Genomic DNA, 25226 nt, shown 5'->3' on the forward strand with positions numbered 1-25226 from the left:
TCGGCACCTGCCCCTTGCTCCCCCCCTAGACGCAGGCGGCGTTCCAGGCGCCCCATCCGATATTCCCCAGGTGCAGGGGGGGCAAGGAGGTACAGCGAGAGCCCCCCTCGGGACTCTCCGCGGCGGGGCGGGCAGCGGCAGCTCCCTGCGTCTGCCCCGGCCGCCGGGAGGAATCTCCGGCGAGGCCGCGGCGGCCGAGAAGGGGGCGTGGCCAGCCCGGGGCCTTCTTCCGGTCTCCGGCCTCGGGCTGGAGTCTGAACCCCTGCGGCGTCTCCCGGCCGGGAGCGAGCCCGGCGACGATGTGAGGCCAGCGGCGGCCTGGATGGAGGCGGGCCCGGCGTGGGGCCTACTTCCGGTTCCAGGCCTCGGGCTCAATTTTCCAGGCCGGCGGCAGCCCGGGATCGGGGGCGTGCCCAGCGTGGGACGGAGGCCCGGGGAGGAGGCGTGTCCAGCCTGGGGCCCGCTCTGGACGCCAGGCCCCCGGCGGTGGGGCACGTCCCGGCGGCAGCAACCACACAGGACCGTGCCCGGCAGAGGAATGAGGCCGGCAGTACCCCCCAAGGACCGTGGGGGAGCCGGGCGCAGGCAGCCAGCAGGGGGACCGGTCTGGGCAGGCGCCACCCGGATACCTGCGAGGCTGGGGAGAGTAGGGGGGACGGCGGGAGCCCGGCGGTGACTGCCAGGTCCCTCAGATCAGCTGCACTGCGCCCGGCGGCTGCGGTCTCCCCCGGGCGGGGGAGGACCCAGCGGGAGGTTCCGGTCGGAGGCCCTGGAGGGCGAGGAACGACGGTGGGGAGCCCCCTGAGTCCGGGGAGGGGCTTCTCCAGGAAGAGGCCTCGGTCAGCGGCGGTCCAGGGGACAGGACGGTCTCGTGGGCTGTCGCCGCACAGCAAGCGACGAATGTCAACCACCAGTGCCCACGCGGCAGCCCAGGAGGGTGGCCGTGGTGGAGGGGACGCATCGGCTGCGTCCTCTGGAGCGGGACCGGTAGGGGGCGACTACAGTGAGGAGGAAGAGGGAGCCATCCGGTCGAGTGACGAATCAGAGGAGCAGCTGGCGGCTGACGTCGCGGAACCGTTTTCGATCTCTACGTCACGGTCGGATGAGCTGGCCGTGGATTCGGCATTGATTGCGGGGCGCTGGTGTTGGGGAGGCGGCTGCGGGCACGGCAGCGCCGGAGGGGTCAGCTTTGCTTAGTCAGTTGTTGGGGCTGCTGCAGGGATTAGCGCGAGCACCAGCGGCTGCGGCGGCCTGGACGGGGTCGGCGGCGGATAGCGCGGCGGCGGTCGGCAGCGAGGCGGCGCCGGTGGGGGCAGCGGCGGTTAGCAGAGTAGTTGAGTCTGTAGGTGAGAAAGTGGTAGAGAAGGAAAAGGAGGATGAGGTGGTGCGGCTGGATGACAGGGCTAAGAGCGAGGTGTATGTGTGCTTTGAGGGGTCACTGGGGGCGCACCTCAAAAAAGAAGTGAGGGACAAAATTTGGAAAGGGGAGTATGTGGAGATATTTTCCCTGCTACCCCTGGAAAAATTTAACCTGGACAAGGTCAGGCCGAGCGATTCCAAGAAAGAAAAGGAGGAGGAAGAAAAGCGCCGTTATAGGCTCATTCCTCGTTCCTTTTCTAATTGGTTGCAGGCATTTGCAATTTTGGCTAGCGTGATAGGGGAAAAGGAGTCGAAGCACTGCTCGGCCCTTTTCGGCTATTTGGATGCTATTGGAGAGGCGTATCGCACGTACTGGGGTTTGGCGTGGCTGCGGTATGACGAGCAGTTTAGGCAGAGGAAGGCGTTGCGGCCCAATATGCGGTGGGACCACAAGGATATTTCCTTGTGGATGCGTCTAATGGCGGCCCCGAGTCAGCCCTTTCGTGGCGCTGTCGGGGGAACGGGAACCGGGCCCTCGGGTACACAGAAAAAGGGATTGTGCTGGCAATTTAATGAAGGCCAGTGCAAATTTGGTGCAGCGTGTAGGTTTAAGCATGAGTGCTCCGGCTGCGGGGGGGGACATAGTTTGTCCAAGTGTTTTAAAAAAGGGAGGGGCAAGGCCGGGGACGGATCTGGTAAAAGGGAGGACGCCAGTGAAAATAGAGGCGATGGCGCCGTTTTTAAATAGGTATCCGGACGGGGCAGCGGCGTCACTTTTGCGTGGTGGTTTTTTGTATGGTTTTCAGATTCTGTCAGCGGTTGAGGCACTGCCTCCGGTGTGTCGTAATTTGCGGTCGGCGAGGGACCACCCTGAGGTGGTGGGTGAGAAATTGGGGAAAGAGGTTGAGCTGGGTAGGATGGGGGGCCCATTTGTGAGCCCGCCGTGCAGTAATCTGGTGGTATCTCCATTGGGGGTGGTGCCAAAGAAGGAGCCGAACAAATTTCGGCTCATTCACCATCTTTCATTTCCGGAAGGGTCGTCTGTGAATGACGGCATTGAGCCGGCATTGTCGGCAGTGTATTACGTCTCGTTTGACAAGGCGCTAGACTTGGTGCGGGCGGCGGGGTGTGGTGCGTTGATGGCAAAGGCGGATGTGGAATCGGCGTTTCGTTTGTTGCCGGTGCATCCGGAGAGCCAGCATCTTCTGGGTTGCTGGTGGGGTGGGAAGTTTTATGTTGATCGTTGTTTGCCTATGGGTTGTTCAATTTCTTGTTCGTATTTTGAGGCGTTTAGTTCCTTTGTCGAGTGGGTGGTGCGGGACGTGTCCGGCTTGTCCTCTATTATCCATTACTTGGATGACTTTCTTTGTGTTGGGTCGGCGGGTTCCATGGTTTGCGCTGGTTTGTTGTTTACCTTGCAGAAGGTGGCGGATCGTTTTGGGATACCTCTGGCGCGGGAAAAAAACTGAGGGGCCGGCGCCGGTTATGCGATTCCTGGGGATTGAAATTGACTCTTTGGCGATGGAGTGTAGGTTGCCGGAAGAAAAAATTGCGGATTTGCGGAGCGCAGTAGCAGCAATGCTGGCGGCAAAGAAAGTGCGGCTTAAGGTGGTGCAGTCGTTGCTTGGGAAGCTGAATTTTGCGTGCAGGATTATGCCAATGGGGCGTGTGTTCGCCAGGAGCTTGGCTACTGCTACAGCAGGTGTACGTTCCCCAGGGCACTTTGTGCGGGTTATGCGGGAGATCAAGGAAGATTTGGTGGTTTGGGATGTCTTCTTCGTCTTCAACGGTGCGCTGGAACTGTATACGGATGCGGCCGGGTCGGCGGGTTTCGGCGCAATTTTTCAAGGGCACTGGTGTGTCTGGAGGTGGCCTGAGGAATGGCGGCAGGGTGGCCTGGTTAAAAATCTGGCTCTACTGGAGTTATTCCCAATCGTGGTGGTGGTGGAGTTGTGGGGGATCACAATTTTCTGGACGGAAAGTGTGTTTTCACTGCGACAATCAGGCGGTCGTGCATGCAATTAACAGCTTGTCAGCAAAGTCTGGGCCTGGGGTGGTGTATCTGCGGCATTTGGTGCTAAAATGCTTACTGTGGAACATTCATGTGGTGGCAAAACATGTACCGGGGGTTGACAACGGGGTGGCTGACGCTTTATCTCGTTTTCAGTTTCGCAGGTTTCGGGAGTTGATGCCGGGGGCGGACGAGATCGGAGCGGTGTGTCCAGAGGACTTGTGGAGCCTGGTGAGGCAGTGATTATGGGTTTGATTCAGAATTCGGTGACTGAGGTGACTTGGTGCCGTTATGCTAAAGTGTGGGTTGAGTGGCAGGTAGTGTTAGGTGAGATGTTTGGTAATGGGCGAGCGGATTATTTATTGGCACTACTGGCGTTGGTGAGTGAGGATTTTAGGGCCGGGAGATCGGCATCGGCGGTAGCCCTTAGGGTGGCGGCTGTTGCCTTTTGGTTGAAGGTCAGGGGCGAGCGAGACGTGTCGCGGGATTTTCGGGTGCGGCAGGCCTTGAAAGGTTTTCGAAAAGGGGTGAAGGAACGGGACACTAGGCGGCCCATTTCATTTGAGTTGTTACAGCGGTTGGTGGATGGTTTGAGGGTAATCTGTGTCTCAGGGTATGAGAGGGTGCTTTTTGGAACTGCTTTTGTGTTAGCCTTTTTTGGGGCTTTTAGAATCGGGGAATTGGTAAGCCCGTCCAGGGTAAAAGGGGGTGGTTTGCTGTCTGAGGACGTGGCAGTAGTGGGACGGAGAGTGGAGTGTCGGCTTCGGTGGTCAAAAACGGACCAGATTGGTCGAGGCAGGTTGGTTGTGCTGTATGCGGTGCCGGGGGAGGAGTTGTGCCCGGTGCAGGTGGTGAGCAAGTTTTGCAGTTTGCGGGGCGGTCTTCCGGGCCCGCTGTTACGGCACGAGGATGGTAGGTGGTTGTCTCGTTACCAGTTTGTGGCAGTGTTGCGAAGTTGTTTGCGCTGGGCGGGGGAGTGCCCGGAGGATTTTGGGTCCCATTCCTTCAGGATCGGGGCGGCTACGGAGGCTTCGCGTTGGGGCCTTGGAGATGACATGGTGAGACGGATTGGTCGTTGGGAGTCCTCTCGTTTTAAGGGTTATGTGCGCCCACAGTTGTTGTCTCGTTGAGGGATGTGTTTGAGTCGGTTGGTTTGCCGTAGGTTGATTGTTCCTTTGCGTGTAATGGGGAGTGGTGATATTTTGTTTATTAAAATTGTTTCCTTTCTTGTAGGAAGTTGCCTGATCTGGATTCTAGGGCACTCTTTCGTGTTCTGGGGGGCTCGTCGGGCCGACGCTCGCCCGAATGGTCGGCAGCTGGGCCTGGACAGATCGGTGGCGTCGGTCAAGTGGATCGGCGTGCGGGGCATGGAATGGAGCCGGGTCGTGCCGGAGTTTGAGTATTATTGTAGGGTAGATAGACCTCCGAACATGTTAGTTTTACACGTGGGGGGGAATGACTTGGGTGCGCGGGCGTCCCGGGACTTGATCAGGGACATTAAGATTGATTTATTACGTTTATGGACTAAGTATCCGGGTTTGATAGTGGTGTGGTCAGATATTGTGGCCAGATTGGTGTGGAGGGGGGCGCGGTCGGTTGAGAAGCTGAATCGCGCCCGGGCTCAAGTGAACAGGGTGATTGCTCGTTTTGTGAGAAGAAACGGCGGTGTTGTGGTACGGCATGTAGATCTGGAGTCGCCGAAGTGGCAATTTAGGAGGGGTGATGGGGTTCACCTTAATGACATTGGTTCAGATCTATGGGCCTTGGGTTTGCGTGAGGGTGTGGAGCAAGCCTTGGATGTGTGGCGGGTCCAGGCCACGTAAGGTGTCACGTGTCCTGTCCTGTGGCGGGGGTAGGTCTGGTCCACAGGCGGTTGTAAGGCATTGGTGGCTGGACCGAGAGGCACTGTCTTGGTATGGTGTCTCTGGGTTCCGGTAAATTGCAGGCACGGGGTTCTGCAAAGTTTGGGGGGTATTAATCCATGGGGTGATTAATACCTCATCTCTGGGTCGGAGTGTTGCGGCCAGGGATTTGGTGTAGGAAAGGGTTTCTGGACCGGGCCTACATAGGGTACTTGTACAGTGTATTATTTATGTGTTACCTATTATTATTTGTTTGGGGTCGCCCGTTGGACGGCGCCCCCTGGTGTTAGAATGTTAATAGGTAATAAAGGCTGCTGTGGCCAATTTGTTTAACCAAAGTCGCATGCAGTCGGTGTGTTATTTATTAGGTTAAGTTGGGGGGATATGGTAAACCATCACGACCGGAGAATCCTTCCTCAGTGGTCATGTCTGTGTGTCGCTGTCTGTCTTTCTCTCTGTCTGTGCCTTTCTTTGTCTGTCTGTGTCTATGTCTCTGTCTGTCTGTTTCTATCTCTCTGTCTTATAGACAACAATTACAGGTACACAAAGCAGATATTAATTTAATCATGCCAAGTTTATTAAGTGTTATAAAAAACACATACAAAGTGTTAAAGAATACTTTAAATATATGCAACACAGATGAGGAATAGGGGGAAAATCGCACTACTTAGAGTAGCTGTCTGAGACAAGTATGATCCGCAATTACATATATTCCGGCTAATGTACATAAATATGATTTATATATATGTCTAGTTCATATAGCATATAGACTATGGTTACAAGTGAGAGATATGAATGCTGCTAGGGTGCAGTTGCCAACAGAGTGTTGGAAAATACCAACACCTCTAATTATTATAAGGACAGTATATTCCCATGCAGCAGTCACTCCCACACTTAATTATCTCATACTATGCCAACACTATGAACCAGAGACTTTATAGTAGATTACCTATAGCCGGGCTGATATAAATAAGTATGATTTATACATGTGTCTAGTTCATATAGCGTATGGACTATGGTCCTAAATGCGAGATATGAATGTTGCTGGGATGCAGTTGCCAGCAGAGTGTTGGAAAATACCAGCACCTCTACATATGCAATAAGGCAGTATGCTCCCATGCAGCAGTCGCTCCCACACTAAATTAACATGTCAGCACTATGAACCAGGAACTTTATAGTAAATTACCTGTAGTCATGTGTATAGCGATCGGCACCCGCTCAGACAGCCGCTCCCACCTCGACGCGCGTTTCACTGCTTCCGGTTTCGTCAGGAGGCATAATGGGGATGTAGTGTGTGCCTTCATATAGTATGTGGAATCTGTAACAGCTGGTAACAGACTGCCGGTATCAGGCGCTACGAGCATCATGATGTGCGTCCAATCCTTATACCAGGATTCCTAGCTGCCCAGACATGGAGGTTAGTCCAGATAGTGGCATTTCAAGTTAGATGTTTAGTCTAGCTGCCCAGGCATGGATGTTTTTAACCTAGATAGTGGCATTTTAGTTAGGGACCCGGAATATTGAGATTTACCTTGCAGTTTGGTTTCCGGGCTTACATGCATTGGCCAATTCATAAACTAAAAATCTCATTTTTTCATATAGCAGTAATGCAGTACCAGAGTTCCCTTATACATTGATGGCATTTAGTTTGCGGCTGTATCCATTTTGTATTTGCTAGGTTTTTTCAGCTGGCACCTATATTGTTAGGGCCAGGTGGACGGGCAGACCCAGGAGGTGGATCCACTGGGCCGAACTCCTTGATGAAGGTAAGGGGTCCGGTAGCTGGAGCACTATGGGTAGCAGGACAGACCGTGCACAAGAGTAGAATGGAGAAGTCCCTGGGACCACGGAGTCACTGATGGTAGTCCGGGTGACGGAGCTCAGGTTCGGAAGCCGAGATGTTGTCAGGCGGAGTCCGGAACCGATGGAGCGAGAGGACGGGTCACCACAGGGATCAGAGATGGAATGGACTGTCAGGATGGCAGATAGTCAGCGTTCGGGGTTCGGGATTCGGCAGGACCGGATGGCGAGGCAGGATCGGCTCTAGAAGAGAGAGAGGTGAGTATATCACAGGAACACAAGGAGACCTGACTCCTAGCTTGGGAAACACGAAGAACAGGCCCCGCCCACTTGGACACTAACCCCTTTTATACCCTGTACCTGTGTGCTCAATTTCCTGTCACTGGATGCTGGCCCTTTAAGAAAGAGTCAATGACCGCGCGCGCGCCCTAACGCGCATGCGCGAGGCCCGGGTGCCAGAAGCCAGGGCAGGGAGCGGTGAGGAGGAAGCAGGAGAGCCGGGCTGGGGCTGAGTAGCCGACGGGCGCCGGGAGCGGGGACCAGGACGCCTGGGAACCGCAGGCAATGGAGGCTGGAGACCGGGGAGCGGCGGACGCCGGACAGAGGAACCGGGGAGCAACGCAGGGAAGCCGGGGAGCGTGGCAGGTGAGCCGGGGAGCAGAGCAGGGGACCCGGGGAGCGTGACAGTACCCCCCCCACACCCCCCTCCCCGCAACCGGGACAGGAAGGCACGGATCAGAGGCGTACCCACATTCTCCCGGGGTTCCCAGGACCTATCCTCAGGACCAAACCCTGCCCAGTCCACCAGGAAGAACTGTCGGCCCCGTACGGTTTTCATGGCCACGATATCCCTTACCGCATAGATGTCGTCATCGGCAATAGGAGGATCCGAACTGGCAGCAGCGGAGAAGGGACCAAGGACAACCGGCTTGAGCAGGGAGACGTGGAAGGAGTTGGGTATCCTCATCGTGGCCGGGAGCTGCAGCTTGTAGGAGACCTCATTGATCTTGCTGAGGACTTTAAACGGCCCGATGTAGCGAGGTCCCAGCTTGTAGGATGGTAGCTTCAATCGGACGTACTTGGAAGCAAGCCAGACGAGATCTCCTGGAGAGAAACACGGAGGGTCCAGACGCCTCTTGTCTGCGTGTCTCTTCATCCGCAGGGAAGCACGTCCAAGGGACGCCTTGACAGAGTCCCAAATCGTTGCAAAGTCACGGGCTACAGCATCAGCAGCAGGGACATCCGAGGAAGAGGATACAGGCAATGGGACGGAAGGCTGAAGTCCGTAAACGACATGGAAGGGAGAGCTGGAGGAGGACTCACTGACGTGGTGGTTATGGGAGAATTCAGCCCAAGGAAGAAGCGTGGACCAGTCGTCATGATGGGCGTTGACGTAGTGACGTAAGAAGGAGGTCAAGATCTGATTGACCCGTTCCACTTGGCCGTTCGACTGAGGATGGTAGGCTGAAGAAAAGTCCAGAGTCACTCCCAGATGTTTGCAGAGAGCCCTCCAGAAGCGGGAGGTGAACTGAGTTCCTCTGTCGGACACAATGTGTGATGGAAAGCCATGCAAGCGGAAGATGTGTTGTATATAGGCGTCAGCGAGTTCCTGGGCAGAGGGCAGTCCAGCCATAGGGACGAAATGAGCCATTTTAGAGAACCGATCCACCACGACCCATATGACTGTGTGTCCGGAGGACAGTGGCAAGTCCGTAATAAAGTCCATCGCAATGTGTTGCCACGGAACTGAGGGTATAGGCAGAGGCAGAAGACGGCCATATGGCAGGTGTTTGGGCGTCTTGTTCCTGGCACAAGAGGAGCAGGCTGAGACAAAAGAAGCGACATCCGTCCGAAGGGATGGCCACCAGTAATGACGTACAATCGTACGCCATGTTCTCTTCTGACCCGCATGACCGGCTATTTTCGAGGCATGGCCCCAGTGTAACACTTTTTGCCTGTCAGTCTCAGAGACATAGGTCTTCCCGGGCGGTATCTGGGCCAGGGTGACAGCAGTCACCGGAATGATTTTACTAGGACAGATGATGGGCTGGGATGTCTCCTCCTCCTGCTCCATGGGCATGAATGACCTGGACAAGGCATCTGCGCGTACATTCTTGTCCGCGGGTCGGAAATGGAGCTGGAAATCGAATCTGGCAAAGAACAAGGACCACCTGGCTTGCCGTGGGTTCAGTCGCTGAGCAGACCGCAGGTATTCCAGGTTCTTGTGGTCCGTGAAAATAATAACGGGGTACACTGCTCCTTCCAGAAGGTAGCGCCATTCCTCCAGAGCCAGTTTGACTGCCAATAGCTCTCGGTCACCGATGGTGTAGTTGCGTTCAGGCGCTGAGAAGCTCTTGGAGAAGAAACCGCAAGTCACCATCTTCCCGGAGGAGGACTTCTGCATGAGCACTGCTCCGGCTCCCGAGGAGGAGGCATCCACCTCCAAGGTGAACTGTCGGTTTAACTCCGGACGGTGGAGCACAGGAGAGGAGGCAAATGCCCGCTTCAGGGAGTCAAACGCGGCGTCGGCCGCAGGTGACCAGTCCTTTGGATTAGCCCCCTTCTTGGTCAAGGCGGAAAGAGGAGCAGTCAGAGCCGAGAAGTGAGGAATAAACTGGCGGTAATAGTTGGCGAATCCCAGAAAGCGTTGGATTGCCTTTAGTCCAGAAGGAGGAGGCCAGTTGAGAATGGAAGAGACCTTCTTCGGATCCATCTGCAGTCTGGTATCGGAGATGACGTAACCCAGGAAGGGAAGAGAAGACTGCTCGAAGACACACTTCTCGTACTTGGCGTACAGACGATTCTCCCTCAGTCGTCGTAGTACCAGCTGCACGTTCTCTCTGTGGGTCTGGAGGTCCGGAGAAAAGACCAGGATGTCATCAAGATACACCACCACACAGACGTAGAGAAGGTCTCGGAACACGTCGTTCACCAATTCCTGAAAGACTGCTGGTGCGTTACACAGGCCGAAGGGCATCACACAGTATTCATAGTGCCCATCGCGCGTATTGAACGCGGTCTTCCATTCGTCTCCAGAGCGGATGCGGACCAGGTTGTAGGCGCCCCGAAGATCCAACTTGGTGAACACACGAGCTCCTCTAAGCTGATCAAACAATTCGGGGATGAGCGGCAGGGGGTACTTGTTTTTCACGGTGATTTGGTTCAATCCCCGGTAGTCTATGCATGGGCATAGGTCACCTTCTTTCTTCTTAACGAAGAAGAAGCCTGCTCCAGCAGGAGAGGAGGATCTCCGAATGAATCCCCTTGCCAGGCTCTCTGTGATGTAAGTAGACATGGCCCTTGTTTCGGCAGGAGACAGCGGATATATCCGTCCTCGAGGTGGTGTAGTTCCCGGGAGCAGGTCGATGGCACAATCGTAAGGACGATGTGGCGGAAGTACCTCTGATTCCTTTTTGTCAAAGACGTCCGCGAAGGACCAATAGGCCGAGGGCAGTCCCGGTAGGGACTCTGGAACCGGAGGTCGTCGGATGGGTTGTATGGTCTTCAGACAGTTCTCATGGCAAGAAGAGCCCCATCGGGTGATTTCACCAGTGCCCCAGCTGACTGACGGTTCGTGTGTCCTTAACCAGGGGAGTCCCAGCAGGATTTGATGGGACATGTGTGGGAGGACGTAGAGAGCGATGTTCTCGGTGTGCAGGGCACCGATACGCAGTTCGATCGGCCTGGTGATCCACGAGATGGTGTCAGAGAGGGGTCTCCCATCCACAGAGGCAATCACGAGGGGTTTGTCGAGTGGAGTAACAGGCACCTGGTACTTGTCCACCGTGGCCTGCTGGATGAAATTGCCTGCTGCCCCAGAATCGAGGTACGCCTCGGCCGTGAACCGCGTCTCTCCCGTTGTCACTTGAACAGTCCACGTAACCGGGTCTGAGAGAGTCCCAGCACCTAGGGTGGCCTCTCCTACCAACCATAGGCTTTGGAGTTTCCCGGCCTCTCTGGACAGGAGCGTAGAAGGTGTGTGCCCTCTCCGCAGTAGAAGCAGAGGCCCTTGGCGAGCCACTCTGCTCGGCGTTGTTCAGACTGCCGCACACGGTCGATCTGCATGGGCTCGTGGACGGAGACACCAGATGCCGTTGACTGAAGTACGGCGGGCTTCTGCGGAGGAGAGGAATGCCGTACCGGACGTCTCTCACGGGACACCTCTTTGGATCGCTCCTGAAAGCGAATGTCCACTCGAGTCGCTAGGGTAATCAGGGCATCCAGGGTGGACGGTACTTCACGACCAGCCAGCTCATCTTTAATTCGACCCGAGAGTCCTTCCCAGAAGGCGGCGGTTAGAGCCTCGTTGTTCCACCCGAGTTCCGAAGCCAAGGTGCGAAAACGGATAGCATATTGACCCACCGTCAGAGTCCCCTGACGTAACCGGAGAAGAGATGAGGCAGACGCGGAGGCGCGTCCGGGCTCGTCAAAGGTGCCACGAAATGCCTGCAGGAACTCCTGGATGTTCGTGGTCACAGGGTCCTCCTTCTCCCACAAGGGGTTCATCCACGCCAATGCCTCACCCTCTAGATGGGACATCATGAAGGCGACCTTGGCTTGGTCGGAGGCAAACAAATGCGGCAGCTGCGTGAAATGGAGGGAGCATTGGTTTATGAATCACCTGCAGGTCTTGGGATCTCCGGCGTACCGGGGTGGTGAGGCCAAACGAAGCCTAGAAGCATCCGAGGAGGCTGCCACGGGAGCTGGAGCCGTGGATTGTCTAGTGGAAGCCCGAGATGCTGAAGATGTAACCGACGCTTGGAGCGTGTTCAGGCGGGCGTCCACAGAAGACATAAAGTTCAGCATGCGGGTCTGAGTCTCACGCTGGTGTGTGAGTTCTTCCTGCAAGGCCGCTAGTGCTTCGGCGGGATCCATGGCCTGTTCTTACTGTTAGGGCCAGGTGGACGGGCAGACCCAGGAGGTGGATCCACTGGGCCGAACTCCTTGATGAAGGTAAGGGGTCCGGTAGCTGGAGCACTACGGGTAGCAGGACAGACCGTGCACAAGAGTAGAATGGAGAAGTCCCTGGGACCACGGAGTCACTGATGGTAGTCCGGGTGACGGAGCTCAGGTTCGGAAGCCGAGATGTTGTCAGGCGGAGTCCGGAACCGATGGAGCGAGAGGATGGGTCACCACAGGGATCAGAGATGGAACGGACTGTCAGGATGGCAGATAGTCAGCGTTCGGGGTTCGGGATTCGGCAGGACCGGATGGCGAGGCAGGATCGGCTCTAGAAGAGAGAGAGGTGAGTATATCACAGGAACACAAGGAGACCTGACTCCTAGCTTGGGAAACACGAAGAACAGGCCCCGCCCACTTGGACACTAACCCCTTTTATACCCTGTACCTGTGTGCTCAATTTCCTGTCAGTGGACGCTGGCCCTTTAAGAAAGGGTCAATGACCGCGCGCGCGCCCTAACGCGCATGCGCGAGGCCCGGGTGCCAGAAGCCAGGGCAGGGAGCGGTGAGGAGGAAGCAGGAGAGCCGGGCTGGGGCTGAGTAGCCGACGGGTGCCGGGAGCGGGGACCAGGACGCCTGGGAACCGCAGGCAATGGAGGCTGGAGACCGGGGAGCGCCGGACGCCGGACAGAGGAACCGGGGAGCGACGCAGGGAAGCCGGGGAGCGTGGCAGGTGAGCCGGGGAGCAGAGCAGGGGACCCGGGGAGCGTGACATATATACACTTGTAGGATGTGCAGGTCAGTCTTTTGAAATATTTGCAGTGAGTTTTTTTCTGACTGAGCACTCCGCCCTATAAACCAGGCTGTGTTCACAATCCTTATACCAGGAGTCCTAGCTGCCCAGACATGGAGGTTAGTCCAGATAATGGCATTTCAAGTTAGATTTTTAGTCTAGCTGCCCAGGCATGGATGTTTTTAACCTAGATAGTGGCATTTTAGTTAGGGACCCGGAATATTGAGATTTACCTTGCCGTTTGGTTTCCGGGCTTACATGCATTGGCCAATTCATAAACTAAAAATCTCATTTTTTCATATAGCAGTAATGCAGTTGTAGTGGGTGGGCAGACCCCTACAAAGGAAACCTAGTCGACCGGAGATGTTAATGTTGTTTTAATAAAAGTGTTTTACTGATATTGTATTGTGTTAGGGCACCCCCTAGTGGCCGGGTGGGACGGCTGTCGCCACAGGGAACGAGGAGGAGCCGGCAGAAACCAGTGGAAGATAAAAAGTGTGTGTGTGGTGGAAAGTGGCAGTTGGGTCCGGGAGGAGCAAGTGAACAACAAGGGGGCAGAGTGTGGGAGCTGAATTGATAGGGGACGCCGGAGAAGACAGGAGGAGACGAAACCTCAGCGAGTGAAGCAGCCGGTGTGGGTCCGGTCTGTGGGTAGCTGTTAGTGGGAGCCCGGCGAAGTGGAGTAACCGGTCACATCCCCACTGGAGGGTGCGTCAGGGCAGGTTGTCCCCCAGCTCAAGCAAGTGTACCCGGTATCCATAACTGCACTGTTTGTTTTCTGGAGAAGAAGTGTGAAAATAAAACATGTCGTTTATTTGCATTGAACCCTGCCTGAAGCGTGTTTATGCGCCGGATGATCGTTGCACCACCACACTCTGCCCCACCGAGTCATTTCCCGACCTGGAAGTAGTGATGGAGTCAGGGGAGAGTCTTGAACCTACAAAGGCCACGACTACAAGGCTGGAGACCCCCCTGGCTCATCACTTCATGTGGCGTAGTCGGCAGGATACGAATTCCCTGCCAGGGACCCAAGAAGCCGGAGATCAAGTGGTGCCCAGGGCACAGAATCCGGACTATGAGAGAAGATTTCCAGTCCCATGGTGGGAAGAAAAAGAAGTGCCTGCAGCGTTGGACCGGGCACAAGATGGCGGCAAGATGGCCGTCGTCTGGAAAGATGAAGAAAGCGCGTGAAAAGTTGGCGCCAAAAGAAGAGCCTGGGGCTGGCCGGTGCCGAAAAAGAAGTTCGGAGTACTCCGCCCAAAGAGGGGAGGGGCCAGTCCCAGGGCGCAAAGAAAGACATATGAAGTGGGCGGTGTGTTGAAGAAAAAGAAGAACCGCCGCGGAGGGGTCAAGATTATGTGCGAGACTGGGGGTGGAGTCTGCTCAAGAGCGGGAAAAATAGGCCCGCCTCCACCTTCTCCAGCATCTCCACTGACCCCTGCCCGTCGCCGCGGCCGCAGCACCATCCGTCCCCGGTACCAGACCCCGTCCAGGAGCGGCTGATAGCTGAGACCGTCGCCCGGGAGATGATGGCCGGTCCCCGCGGCGAAGAGCTGGCGCTACAGTTCACCACTGGTATAGTGGTGAAGTTTAACCAGCAGGAAGGCTACGGCTTTATCCGGGAAGAGACAACCGGAGACGACTACTTTTACAACAGGGTACATCTGGATGTGGAAGGTTTGCCGCAGCGCCTGCACACACTCTATCCGGGCGAAAAAGTCGAGTTCCTACTGGAGGCGGGAAGCCGCGGCCTCTTCGCGGTCGGCGTGACCAGAATGCCGACCCCACGAGAAGCCGCTCAATGGCAGCAGGAGCTGGAGTGGGAGGAACATCAAAGCCGGCGGCGGGCCCAGTCAAAACCGGTGCTGGCTGAAGCCGCTCACCCCCGACGTACCTTAGCGGTGGCTCCGGAGATGATGCCCGGACTGGCTCCTGGCCCGGAAAGGGAGACCCCGGCGGTGCTGGCGGTCAACCAGAGCATAACCAACCACCCGGTGATTGTTCTGGACGTGCCTCAGCCACCCCGGGGTGCGACCCCATCACCCCCGCCGGGGAATGAAGAGATCACGACATCCGAGGCCGCCGTTGCTCCTGAACCTTTTCGAAGGTTACGTCGACAGCCCGGGCAGCCCCTGTCCGACTACATCCAGGCACAGAGGGCCGAATGGAGGCGGGCCTGGCCTCCGGCGTAAAGCGCCCTGATCGGCTCGTATGAAGACCGGTGTTGTTGTTTGACCGGCAGAAGTTGTGTTAAGACCGGAGGGAGTCTGCGGCTGGACTGAGCCAGGGGCTCCTCCGCGTTGCCGAAAGGAAGAAGTTTTGTTTGAATGTTGTGGTCCTCTTGTTTAAACGACCAAGACCGGGAGTGCCACGTTGGCCTCCGGGCGCACCAAAGACCGGGAGCGCTGCCAAGCCTCCGGGCACTTCAAAGACCGGGAGCGCTGCCAAGCCTCCGGGCACTTCAAAGACCGGGAGCGCTGCCAAGCCTCCGGGCGCTGGACTGGGGTCTTTTATTTGAGTACCCTATTATGGACAGGTGCACAGTTTACTGTAACATGTTTGTCTAGTTTTATAACCGTGATTTTTAGAAAGAGCCTTGCCGGGAGGCTCGGGTTTTAAGAGGGGAGGTGTGTAGTGGGTGGGCAGACCCCTACAAAGGAAACCTAGTCGACCGGAGATGTTAATGTTGTTTTAATAAAAGTGTTTTACTGATATTGTATTGTGTTAGGGCACCCCCTAGTGGCCGGGTGGGACAGCTGTCACCACAGGGAACGAGGAGGAGCCGGCAGAAACCAGGGGAAGATAAAAAGTGTGTGTGTGGTGGAAAGTGGCAGTTGGGTCCGGGAGGAGCAAGTGAACAACAAGGGGGCAGAGTGTGGGAGCTGAATTGATAGGGGTCGCCGGAGAAGACAGGAGGAGACGAAACCTCAGCGAGTGAAGCAGCCGGTGTGGGTCCGGTCTGTGGGAAGCTGTTAGTGGGAGCCCGGCGAAGTGGAGTAACCGGTCACATCCCCACTGGAGGGTGCGTCAGGGCAGGTTGTCCCCCAGGTCAAGCAAGTGTACCCGGTATCCATAACTGCACTGTTTGTTTTCTGGAGAAGAAGTGTGAAAATAAAACATGTCGTTTATTTGCATTGAACCCTGCCTGAAGCGTGTTTATGCGCCGGATGATCGTTGCACCACCACACTCTGCCCCACCGAGTCATCTCCCGACCTGGAAGTAGTGATGGAGTCAGGGGAGAGTCTTGAACCTACAAAGGCCACGACTACAAGGCTGGAGACCCCCCTGGCTCATCACTTCACAGTACCAGAGTTCCCTTATATATTGATGGCATTTAGTGTGCTGCTGTATCCATTTTGTATTTGCTTGGTTTTTTCAGCTGGCACCTATACACACTTGTAGGATGTGCAGGTCAGTCTTTTGAAATATTTGCAGTGAGTTTTTTTCTGACTGAGCACTCCGCCCTATAAACCAGGCTGTGTTCACAATCCCTATACCAGCAGTCCTAGCTGCCCAGACATGGAGGTTAGTCCAGATAGTGGCATTTCAAGTTAGATTTTTAGTCTAGCTGCCCAGGCATGGATGTTTTTAACCTAGATAGTGGCATTTTAGTTAGGGACCCGGAATATTGAGATTTACCTTGCCGTTTGGTTTCCGGGCTTACATGCATTGACCAATTCATACACTAAAAATCTCATTTTTTCATATAGCAGTAATGCAGTACCAGAGTTCCCTTATACATTGATGGCATTTAGTGTGCGGCTGTATCCATTTTGTATCTGTCTGTATCTCTGTCTGTATCTCTGTCTGTCTCTCTGTCTGTCTCTCTGTCTGTCTCTCGCTATCCATCTCACCACCGACATCATATTACCTCACACATCACATAAGCTTCTTATACTAACAGTTTATTTTGTTCCTATAGCAACCACTGACAGTTGCTATTAATAGCTTGCAGCTCCCACCTCTATTCAGTTTAATGGAGACAGGATTTTGAAGAGTAAGTATAAAGCCCGAAGTTAAATTTTCCCATCAAAACAGTCTATGACATTCCCTTGGTCACATGGGGCGACTGTGCAAAATTTCATGATTGTAAATGCGACTGTGCAAATTCCTTTAGCGGACATACACATATACATACATACACTGAACTTTATATATTAGATTGTTTAATCTCATTACCTGTGTTTTTGTATATTGTATTTACTCTATAAGTCTTATTCATTTTTAATACCCTCTATTAATTTACTGCCATATTACCTTTAAGATAAGGGTCTTACCCAAATATTAAGCAAGTGCTAGTCACTTTCTTTGTCAGGTGGTGTGACCCACAATCAGTATTAGACACATAAACAGCTGCTGCACGGTCCACAAGCCATAAGGCTAAAGGCAATAAACTGGAATTAGGAAAGAAACGTGAATAAATCTGCACTGCTCCAGACAAAAGTATCCAAGTTATAGCTTGGTAAAAGGTGGTTTAATTCTACCTGTTTGGTGGCTTGTCCTGAGGAAGAAGTGGGGTGTCATTTCAAAACACGTAGCATTAAACCACTATTTAACAATCTACGACTTGGATCATTTTGTCTACAGCAGCGCAGATTTGTCCACGTTTTTTTCCCGGTACCAGTTTTTTGCCATTCAGTTCCCCTGCAGCTCACAATGACAGCAGTACAACCCCCCCACACACACTTTCCCGTAGCAGCCATAGAGGCTGTTGTCCAGGTAGATAGAGCTTCCCCAGCCCCGTTGCAGGCCCTGCACTCTGTAAGTGTGCCGCTCCCTCCCACAGTGTCTACGTCTCCTGCACAGACCTGCCAGCAGCAGCTTCAGAAGTAACAGGAGCAGCAAGGCCATCACAGCGTCATCTGCAAAGTGCAGCAGAGCGGCCTCCTATATCTGCAAATTATGCCAGAACGGCCTCTGCTTCTCCTCTCTGCAGCTACTGATGGACTGAATTTTAAACAGTTGTTTGGGCCCTCCTCCTTAAGGGCCCCAGTGCAGCTGCACTGGCTGCATTGGCAGTATGTCCGCCAGTGGATTTCAACTATTCTATTGTAGCACAGGCAATATGGGGCACTTTGCACACTACGACATCGCAGGTGCGATGTCGGTGGGGTCAAATCGAAAGGGTATGAATACTTTTTCAAAGCACTGTAGTTCAACAGTTAGAGGATATTCATATGGATAGAACCAGATATTATAATGGGCACATGTTGTATTTGTGAAAGAAAATGGATACAACACGTTCGCGCAGCAAGAATGTGTGAATGAGGTTTAATACAGACTGGTTTGTCCATCAGAACATGAAAAACCAGTGAGGCAACAGGTTAAAATACACGGCAACATCTATTTGGGCACAACTAGTACAACTTACAATTAAACCTATACATATATTCCTGTTTTGTTTTATGCATAGAACACATGCCTATTATAGTCTGTGGGCCTTTTCACGTGCCCATTTATTTCTGCAGACCATCAGTGCACCCCAAAAAATGGAGACAATTTTGAAACGATGTTTGGATTAAACATAACCATTTAAGAGTTTGAGTTTGCAAATAAAAAAAACTACAGCACACGAATGTCGCCTTTGTTGTATCTGTGTGTGTTCTACTTCTGCTTTTTACTAATGCTAGAAGAAACCTTCATCAGTTCTTTGTTCTCATACAAATATGTATCATATACCTATGGTAAAAACAGACCAAATTCTGCTAAAAATTAGACCCAACACACTGATGAACAATTGTCTTTTTTGTATACAAGATAAAAAACCCCTGTCTTGTGAATTTGCCCCATGAGGTCAATTACTATTTAAAATGCAGAATAAGTGCTCATTCAGATGTCCATGTATATCGGTCTGATGATGGACCGCAATGCACTGACTGTCCGCGACTCTCCCAACCCCAGCTCAGCAGCCTCATGGACATATACGAGCCTGCCGATTCCGGGTTGGGAGACCCGTAGTCAGTCAGTGCATTGCGGTCTGTGATCGGACTGATGTGCACAGATGTCTGAATAAGCCATAACTATCATTTTGCTAACCTCTGCTTCTCCCCTACAGGAGGCGGATTTGTTTCTTGTGTCAGTTTTGCTATTGGAGTGATTTCAGTTATCGTGGTGATATGGACAATCTTCAAAATTGCACAATGGTCAGTACTATAGTGTGAGAAGTTCACTATTACAGCAAGGAACATGCTTCTTTTATTCTTATATTAATGTTTATTTTACATGCTATTGTCGCGGGCGGGGAGGACGCCGCTGGCGCACTCGCTAACGCTCGGGTCCGGCGCTGCTGCGACTGCTGCTCGGTGGCTCGAACGGTGGGCCGGATCCGGGGACTCGAGCGGCGCTCCTCGCCCGTGAGTGAAAAGGGTGGTTGGTTTGGGGGATTTAGTTTGTGACACCACCCACGGGTTGTGGTGAAGATGGGCACCACCGCTGCTGGTGACGGGGATCCCGGGAGCGATGGTAGGGAGCAGCTGGGATGTTGTTTTCCCCCTCCGTGGGTAGGAGTCGGTGGTCCCGGGGCCCGGTGGTGTGACGAGGGAGGCAGGGTTGGTTAGGTGCAGGGTTGCAGGGACAGCGCGGTGCGGTGCCGGATGGCACGGGTGTACTCACTCAGTAAGAGATGCACAAAGTCCTCGGTAAACCAAACGGCTGGATGGACGGGTCCCGCAGCCGGCTGCAGTGTCTCTCCCCAGACAGGTGATGGCGGCTGTCTTTCCTTGCACCTTTGTGTACTTGTTTGACTACGATGGATCCCCAACGATAGTCCGCTCCCCGGTGTATGGATGCCGGAGGAGCCTGTTTGCCCGCACGCGCTGGCCCTTGGGTCTCTAGCCTTAGGCAGTAGCAGTATACCCTCACGGTGTGGGCGGTTGCCTTCTAACGGGTCTTTGGCTGTTAGGAAACCCCTTGGGTTCCTGTCACACTCGGATTTGACTGTTGACGGCGACTCCAAGCCTAGCCGGGGTCCGATGGCCCTGCCTGTGTGTGCTGGCTTCACTTCGCTCCCTGGTCTGTATCGGCGGGCCAACGCCCGACCCCGGTCCTATGGTTCCGCGTTGATTCACCACTCCTGCAGACGGCCACCACCGTCTGCCAACCTTGTTGTCAGTGCCTGGGCCTCAAACCCAGACACTCTCCACTTTACTCCTCTCACTTCAACCTCCTCAACTGTTGTGTCACTTATCCCGCCTCCAGGCCTGTGAACTCCTCGGTGGGTGGGGCCAACCGCTTGGCTCCGCCCTACCTGGTGTGGACATCAGACCCTGGAGGGCGGCAACAAGGGTTTTGTGTTTGGCTAATGTTACTGTCTAGTGGGGGTGGGGGGTGTTTGTGTGTTACCTATGACAACCTGGCTAGTCCTGGGCGCCACATTATTGTACTGATTGGAGCACACCATGCTGATTTCTCCTTTTGCAAAGCTTAGAACTGATTTGTTAGCTGAAAATGTTGTAAAAAAAAAACTTCATGTCCGTTGGCTAGCATGAGTGTTTAAAGAATAGTTGTAATTCTGCTGTATATCACTCATATAGTCAAATAGCACTTAACCCCTTAACGACCACGGGCAGAAAAATTACCGAGGAGCGGTCCCCCCTAATTTTCATCCCCAGCCATAATAAAGCCGGCTGGGGGCTGGTATATTCTCAGCCCGCAGCCGCCCGGTATTGCCGCATTTATTAGGTGTGACAATCCCGGTGGCATACCGGCCCTTCCCGTTGGCCTGGAGCGGTACCAATCAGGATATTAAGGGGTTAATAGCTGCTACTAAGCCCTAGGTTTGTGATGGCACAGGTGTCTATAAGATACCTGCATCACACTAACCTGTAAATAACAGTAAAGAAACACACGCAGAGAAAAATCCTTTATTTGGAATAACATACAAAACACATCCTCTTTCACCACTTTATTAAGCCCAAACACCATGCAGCTCCGGCGTAATCCACATGTGGTCCCACATCTACACATCCAGCTCTACTACATCTCACAGCTAGCAGCCATAGAGAAGACTGCCAGCTCTGAGTGTAGCCTATTACTGAGCCGCAATAAACGATGACTGTCACAGGCTGAGGGCGCATCAGCCTGCAACCAATCACAGAAGAGTGGACGGCCGGTGGGCGGGGAAAACACGGAAAGCTGTGTGTATGCGATGCACAGTACAGTAAAGTAAAGTGTAAGTGTACGAATAATACAGTTATCATTGGTAAAATTGTACACAGGTGTCTGAATATAGTACAAGTATACAGGTAATACAGTAATTACCAGTGACATTATATATAGGGGCTCTGTATGTGCCTCCCCTGTGCCAGCAGCCGGGCTGCTCGGATCCGGATCCGCAGTGTGGCTCGAGGGATTCTAAAGGACCCGGGGGTTGCGCGGACACTTCAAATAAAAGGGGACATATTTTTACGGGATTTTCCGTAAACTGTTTATGACGCCACCCACGGTGTGTGGTGAAGTATGGCACCACCGCTGCTGTTGTGGGGCTCTTGGGGGCGATGGGATGGCAGCTGGATGTTAACCCCTCCGGGGGTTGGAATGGATGCCCCGAGACCCAGTGTCTCTATGCCGGAAATAGTGATTGCAGGGGCCGGCGCGCCCGGTCGGACCAGGGGATGTTAAGATACTCGTGGTTGAAGAAATCACACAAGTCCAGTGGTAAACCAAGGTGCTGGTGGCCGGTGGCTGTCCATACTGTATATCCCACTCTTTTTACCCCATACAGTATAATATCCTACATTGTGGCCACCATAATTTACATATGATACCTCCCTCTGTAGCACCCATATATTATAATGTCTCCCTCTCGGGACAAATATAGAGTTATTTGTCCAAAACGCATCGGTTTTTACCTTGAAGCAATTTTTTCAATATACCTGGAACTTTTTAAGCTGTACTAATAAATTGCTGGACTTTTGGGTGAGAAATGTTGTCTAATTTTTATCTGATATACGATACTAAAGGGCCATTTATACGCTGCGACATCGCTAACGATATATCGTCGGGGTCACAGTATTTGTGATGCACATCCGGCGTGGTAAGCGACATTGCAGCATGTAACACCTATGAGCAGCCTTAAACGATTGCAAAAAAGGCAAAAATCGTTGGTCTGTGTTACGTCAATTTGTCCTCAGAAGGGGTATGTCCTTTGTGCCTACACAATCTTTTGATAAATTTTCTTGGACAAAGATTATTAATACAAAGATTATTAATCTCTTCTGTAGAAAATTAAAATGGAAAAAATTCTTCAAGAACAATGACCAGGAGAGGTGTAAACAATTGAGCATTGAGGTTTTAGACCTAGAGTGTGTAAACATCTCCTGACCGAGCTCCTGGACAAAAGGGAGCGGGATAGAGGATGGGAACCCTTCACGGGACTTAAGAACAAGAGCCAGAGATTGTCGCCATCTAATGAACTATCAAGTATTGACATCTTTTTGAAGGTGGTTGAGGACGATATTTCCAAAATTCATGGCAATATTGACACCTGTAACCTTAATGAGGGTGAGAGGAAGGCTTTGCGATTGCTTAAGAACAACCAAAATATTATTGTAAAGCCTTCAGACAAAGGGGGAAACCTTGTGGTGATGGATCATGAACCTTATAGGAGTATGTGCAGTTCTCTTTTACATGGCAGAACTACTTATGGGGAACTTAAGACTGATCCAACAGGCCCCTTCCTATTTGAACTTATGGGTATTTTGGATCAGGCCCTTGAGGCACATTTGATCTCAAAAAATGAATATGAGTTCATGCTACCAACTAGACCTACAGTAGCAACCTTTTATGCACTTCCAAAAATCCACAAGGGGTATCCCCCACTTAGGGGGCGCCCTATAGTTTCTGGAGTGGGGTCAATCATCCAAAATGTGGGTATTTACATCGATGAGATCCTTAAGCCCTTTGTTCTTACCCTACCATCTTATATCCGCGACACCTCTGACATACTTTCAAAAATTGATGGGGTCACTGTGGAAACTGGGATGTTTTTGGCATCCATTGACGTGGAGGCGTTATATAGCTCCATACCACATTCAAAGGGTGTAGATGCAGCACAACACATTTTGCGCTCGAGGGCAGTGTATCTGCAGGTTTATAACAACTTGGTGCTAGAACTCTTGACCTAAATCTTGACGCATAATTATTTTATTTTTGACGGTAAGTACTTCCACCAGCTCAGTGGCACCGCGATGGGGAGTTCCTGTGCCCCATCGTACGCTAATCTGCTCCTGGGCTGGTGGGAGGAAAGCGTCATTTTTTCCGATGACTCCCCCTGGTGGATCCCATTGATCCACTTTTGGGGGAGATTCATCGACGATATATTTATTATTTGGTCAGGAAGTAAAGGGGACTTTTATTGGTTCATTAAGGAGATAAACAGCATTGATTTGGGTCTGGAATTCACGAGCGAGATTAATTCATCCTCACTTTCCTTTTTGGACATCTCTTTTACCTTTGACGGCTGTGAGCATCTTTCCTCTAGAACACACAGGAAACCCACCTCAACTAACAGTCTCTTGAGGTGGGATAGTTTCCATCCAACTCCCCTTAAACGTGGTATTCCAAGAGGGCAGTACCTCCGCATGAGGAGAAACTGTTCTAATAAAAAAGATTTTTTTGACCAGTCGAGAGACTTACGGGATCGGTTTCGACAAAGAGGCTATCCTGATGTGGTTCTACGAGGAGCCTTTAATCATGCCCTCAGCAGTGATAGGGAATCCCTCCTCCAGCTGAGAGTAAAAGAGATAAGTGAGGATATCATTAGAGTCATAGGCACCTTTGATTGCCAATCAGAAAGGATCTACGGTATACTCCGGAAACATTGGGGGATCCTCCTTGCAGATCCTGACATCTGTGATAATATTGCCCCCCGCCCCTCCCTTATATATAGACGTGGAGGTTCACTCAGGGACCAATTGGTCCATAGCCATTATCAGAGACCAACTCCTCCTGGCACCTGGCTGGATAGAAGACCCATAGGGTGCTTCCGATGTGGTGACTGCAAGTATTGCAATTGGATTTTGCCATCAAAAGTATTCCTGAGTGCAAGCACAGGGAAAAAATATTCCATCAGAGATTTTTCCAACTGTAAGACTAGTGGGGTGGTTTATATGGCCACGTGTAAATGCCCATTAAACTATGTGGGTAAGACCACAAGAGAATTGCGCAGACGTGTCGGGGAACATTTGGGGGATATCAAACATAAGAGGGATACACCCCTGGCCCGACTCGTCTGGGAATTCCACCAGGGTGATAATAAATCAATCTCCTTTGTCATTTTGGAGGTTATAAAACCTGGTCCTAGGGGGGGGTGATCTTGATAAAAGGATCTTGCAGAGAGAATGCCACTGGATTTACTATCTCAAAACCCAAGCCCCACTGGGCCTAAATGATAGACTGACTTATTCCCCCTTCCTCTAAATATGCCCTTTCTTCTTCTCGGTTATTTACAAGATGGTCCGGTTATTATTGATGTTTTCCACTAGTCAAGGAGAAAGAAAAACATTTAATATTATCTATCCCGACTGGAGACCCCTCCGTCATTGCCCTGAGATTGGGGGTTTATGGATTATAGATACCTTTATTTTTAGGTTGATGCTTCATGGTAATTATACTCTGTCTCTTTAAATCAACCTATATACCTGATTATCATACCATGACGATTATAAACATGGTCTGGTCAGTATAGGGTTAATCCTGGGAATGGTATAGTTGTGTGACAAGTACATAGTCGCTGCCTACTCCTGCATATAGATCCTCTGCCTATGGTTTGCTAGTTCTGTTTATAGGGTCCATGTATATAGTGAAATCCTTTTGGTGTTTATGCAGCTTGGTTATATATGCATGCAGATGTGGCGCCCTGGACAAGCCAGGGGCCACAGAGAACAACATCAACACACCCCACACTCCCAGCAGGCACACCGAAGTCAGACACAAAACCCTTGTTGCCTTCCTCCAGGGGCTGATGTCCACACCAGGGGGTGGGACAGGCGGTTGGTCCCACCCACCAAGGAGATCACAGTCCTGGAGGCGGGAAAAGTAAACAGATTAGATTTGGAGGTGAAAGTGAGAGGAAGGAAAGTGGTAGTGGAGCAACTAACTGACACCGTCCGGGTGTGTGGCCCGGGCGAGACAGCAAGGTTGGCAGACGGTGGAGACCGTCTGCAGGAGTGGCCTATCGGAGTTTACCGTAAGGACCGTGGACGGGCGGTGGCCTGTCGGTACCGGACCGGTACGCAAAGAGAAACCAGCACCATCTGGCAGGGGCTTACGGACCCCGGCAAGGCTAGGAGTCGCCGTGAATTTGCCGAATTCGTTAGTGAAGGGAACCTCCTGGGTTTCCCAACGACCAAGTCCCGACAGAAGGCAACAGTCCAACCAAAGTGAGGGAGACACCGCCACCGCCAAGGCAACCGTTTCCCAGGGCCAGAGCCTGCGGGCAAAAGGGGCTCCTCCGGCCCACATCCAAGCCGGGGAGCGGGTTACCGGTGGGAACCCATTGGA

General features: G+C 52.7%; 1 protein-coding gene across 1 annotated transcript in view; it reads left to right on the plus strand.

The window, feature by feature from the left end:
- Window positions 1-25226, plus strand: part of LOC142302450 (uncharacterized) — a 106894-nt gene that overhangs the window by 75126 nt on the left and 6542 nt on the right. The window contains exon 5 of the mRNA XM_075343512.1: window positions 18781-18868. Coding sequence (XP_075199627.1) covers window positions 18781-18868 — 88 coding nt within the window. The remainder of the gene's footprint in view (window positions 1-18780; window positions 18869-25226) is intronic.

Source organism: Anomaloglossus baeobatrachus, chromosome 4 (genome assembly GCF_048569485.1).
Source record: "Anomaloglossus baeobatrachus isolate aAnoBae1 chromosome 4, aAnoBae1.hap1, whole genome shotgun sequence".
In the NCBI taxonomy this organism is placed as follows: domain Eukaryota; kingdom Metazoa; phylum Chordata; class Amphibia; order Anura; family Aromobatidae; genus Anomaloglossus; species Anomaloglossus baeobatrachus.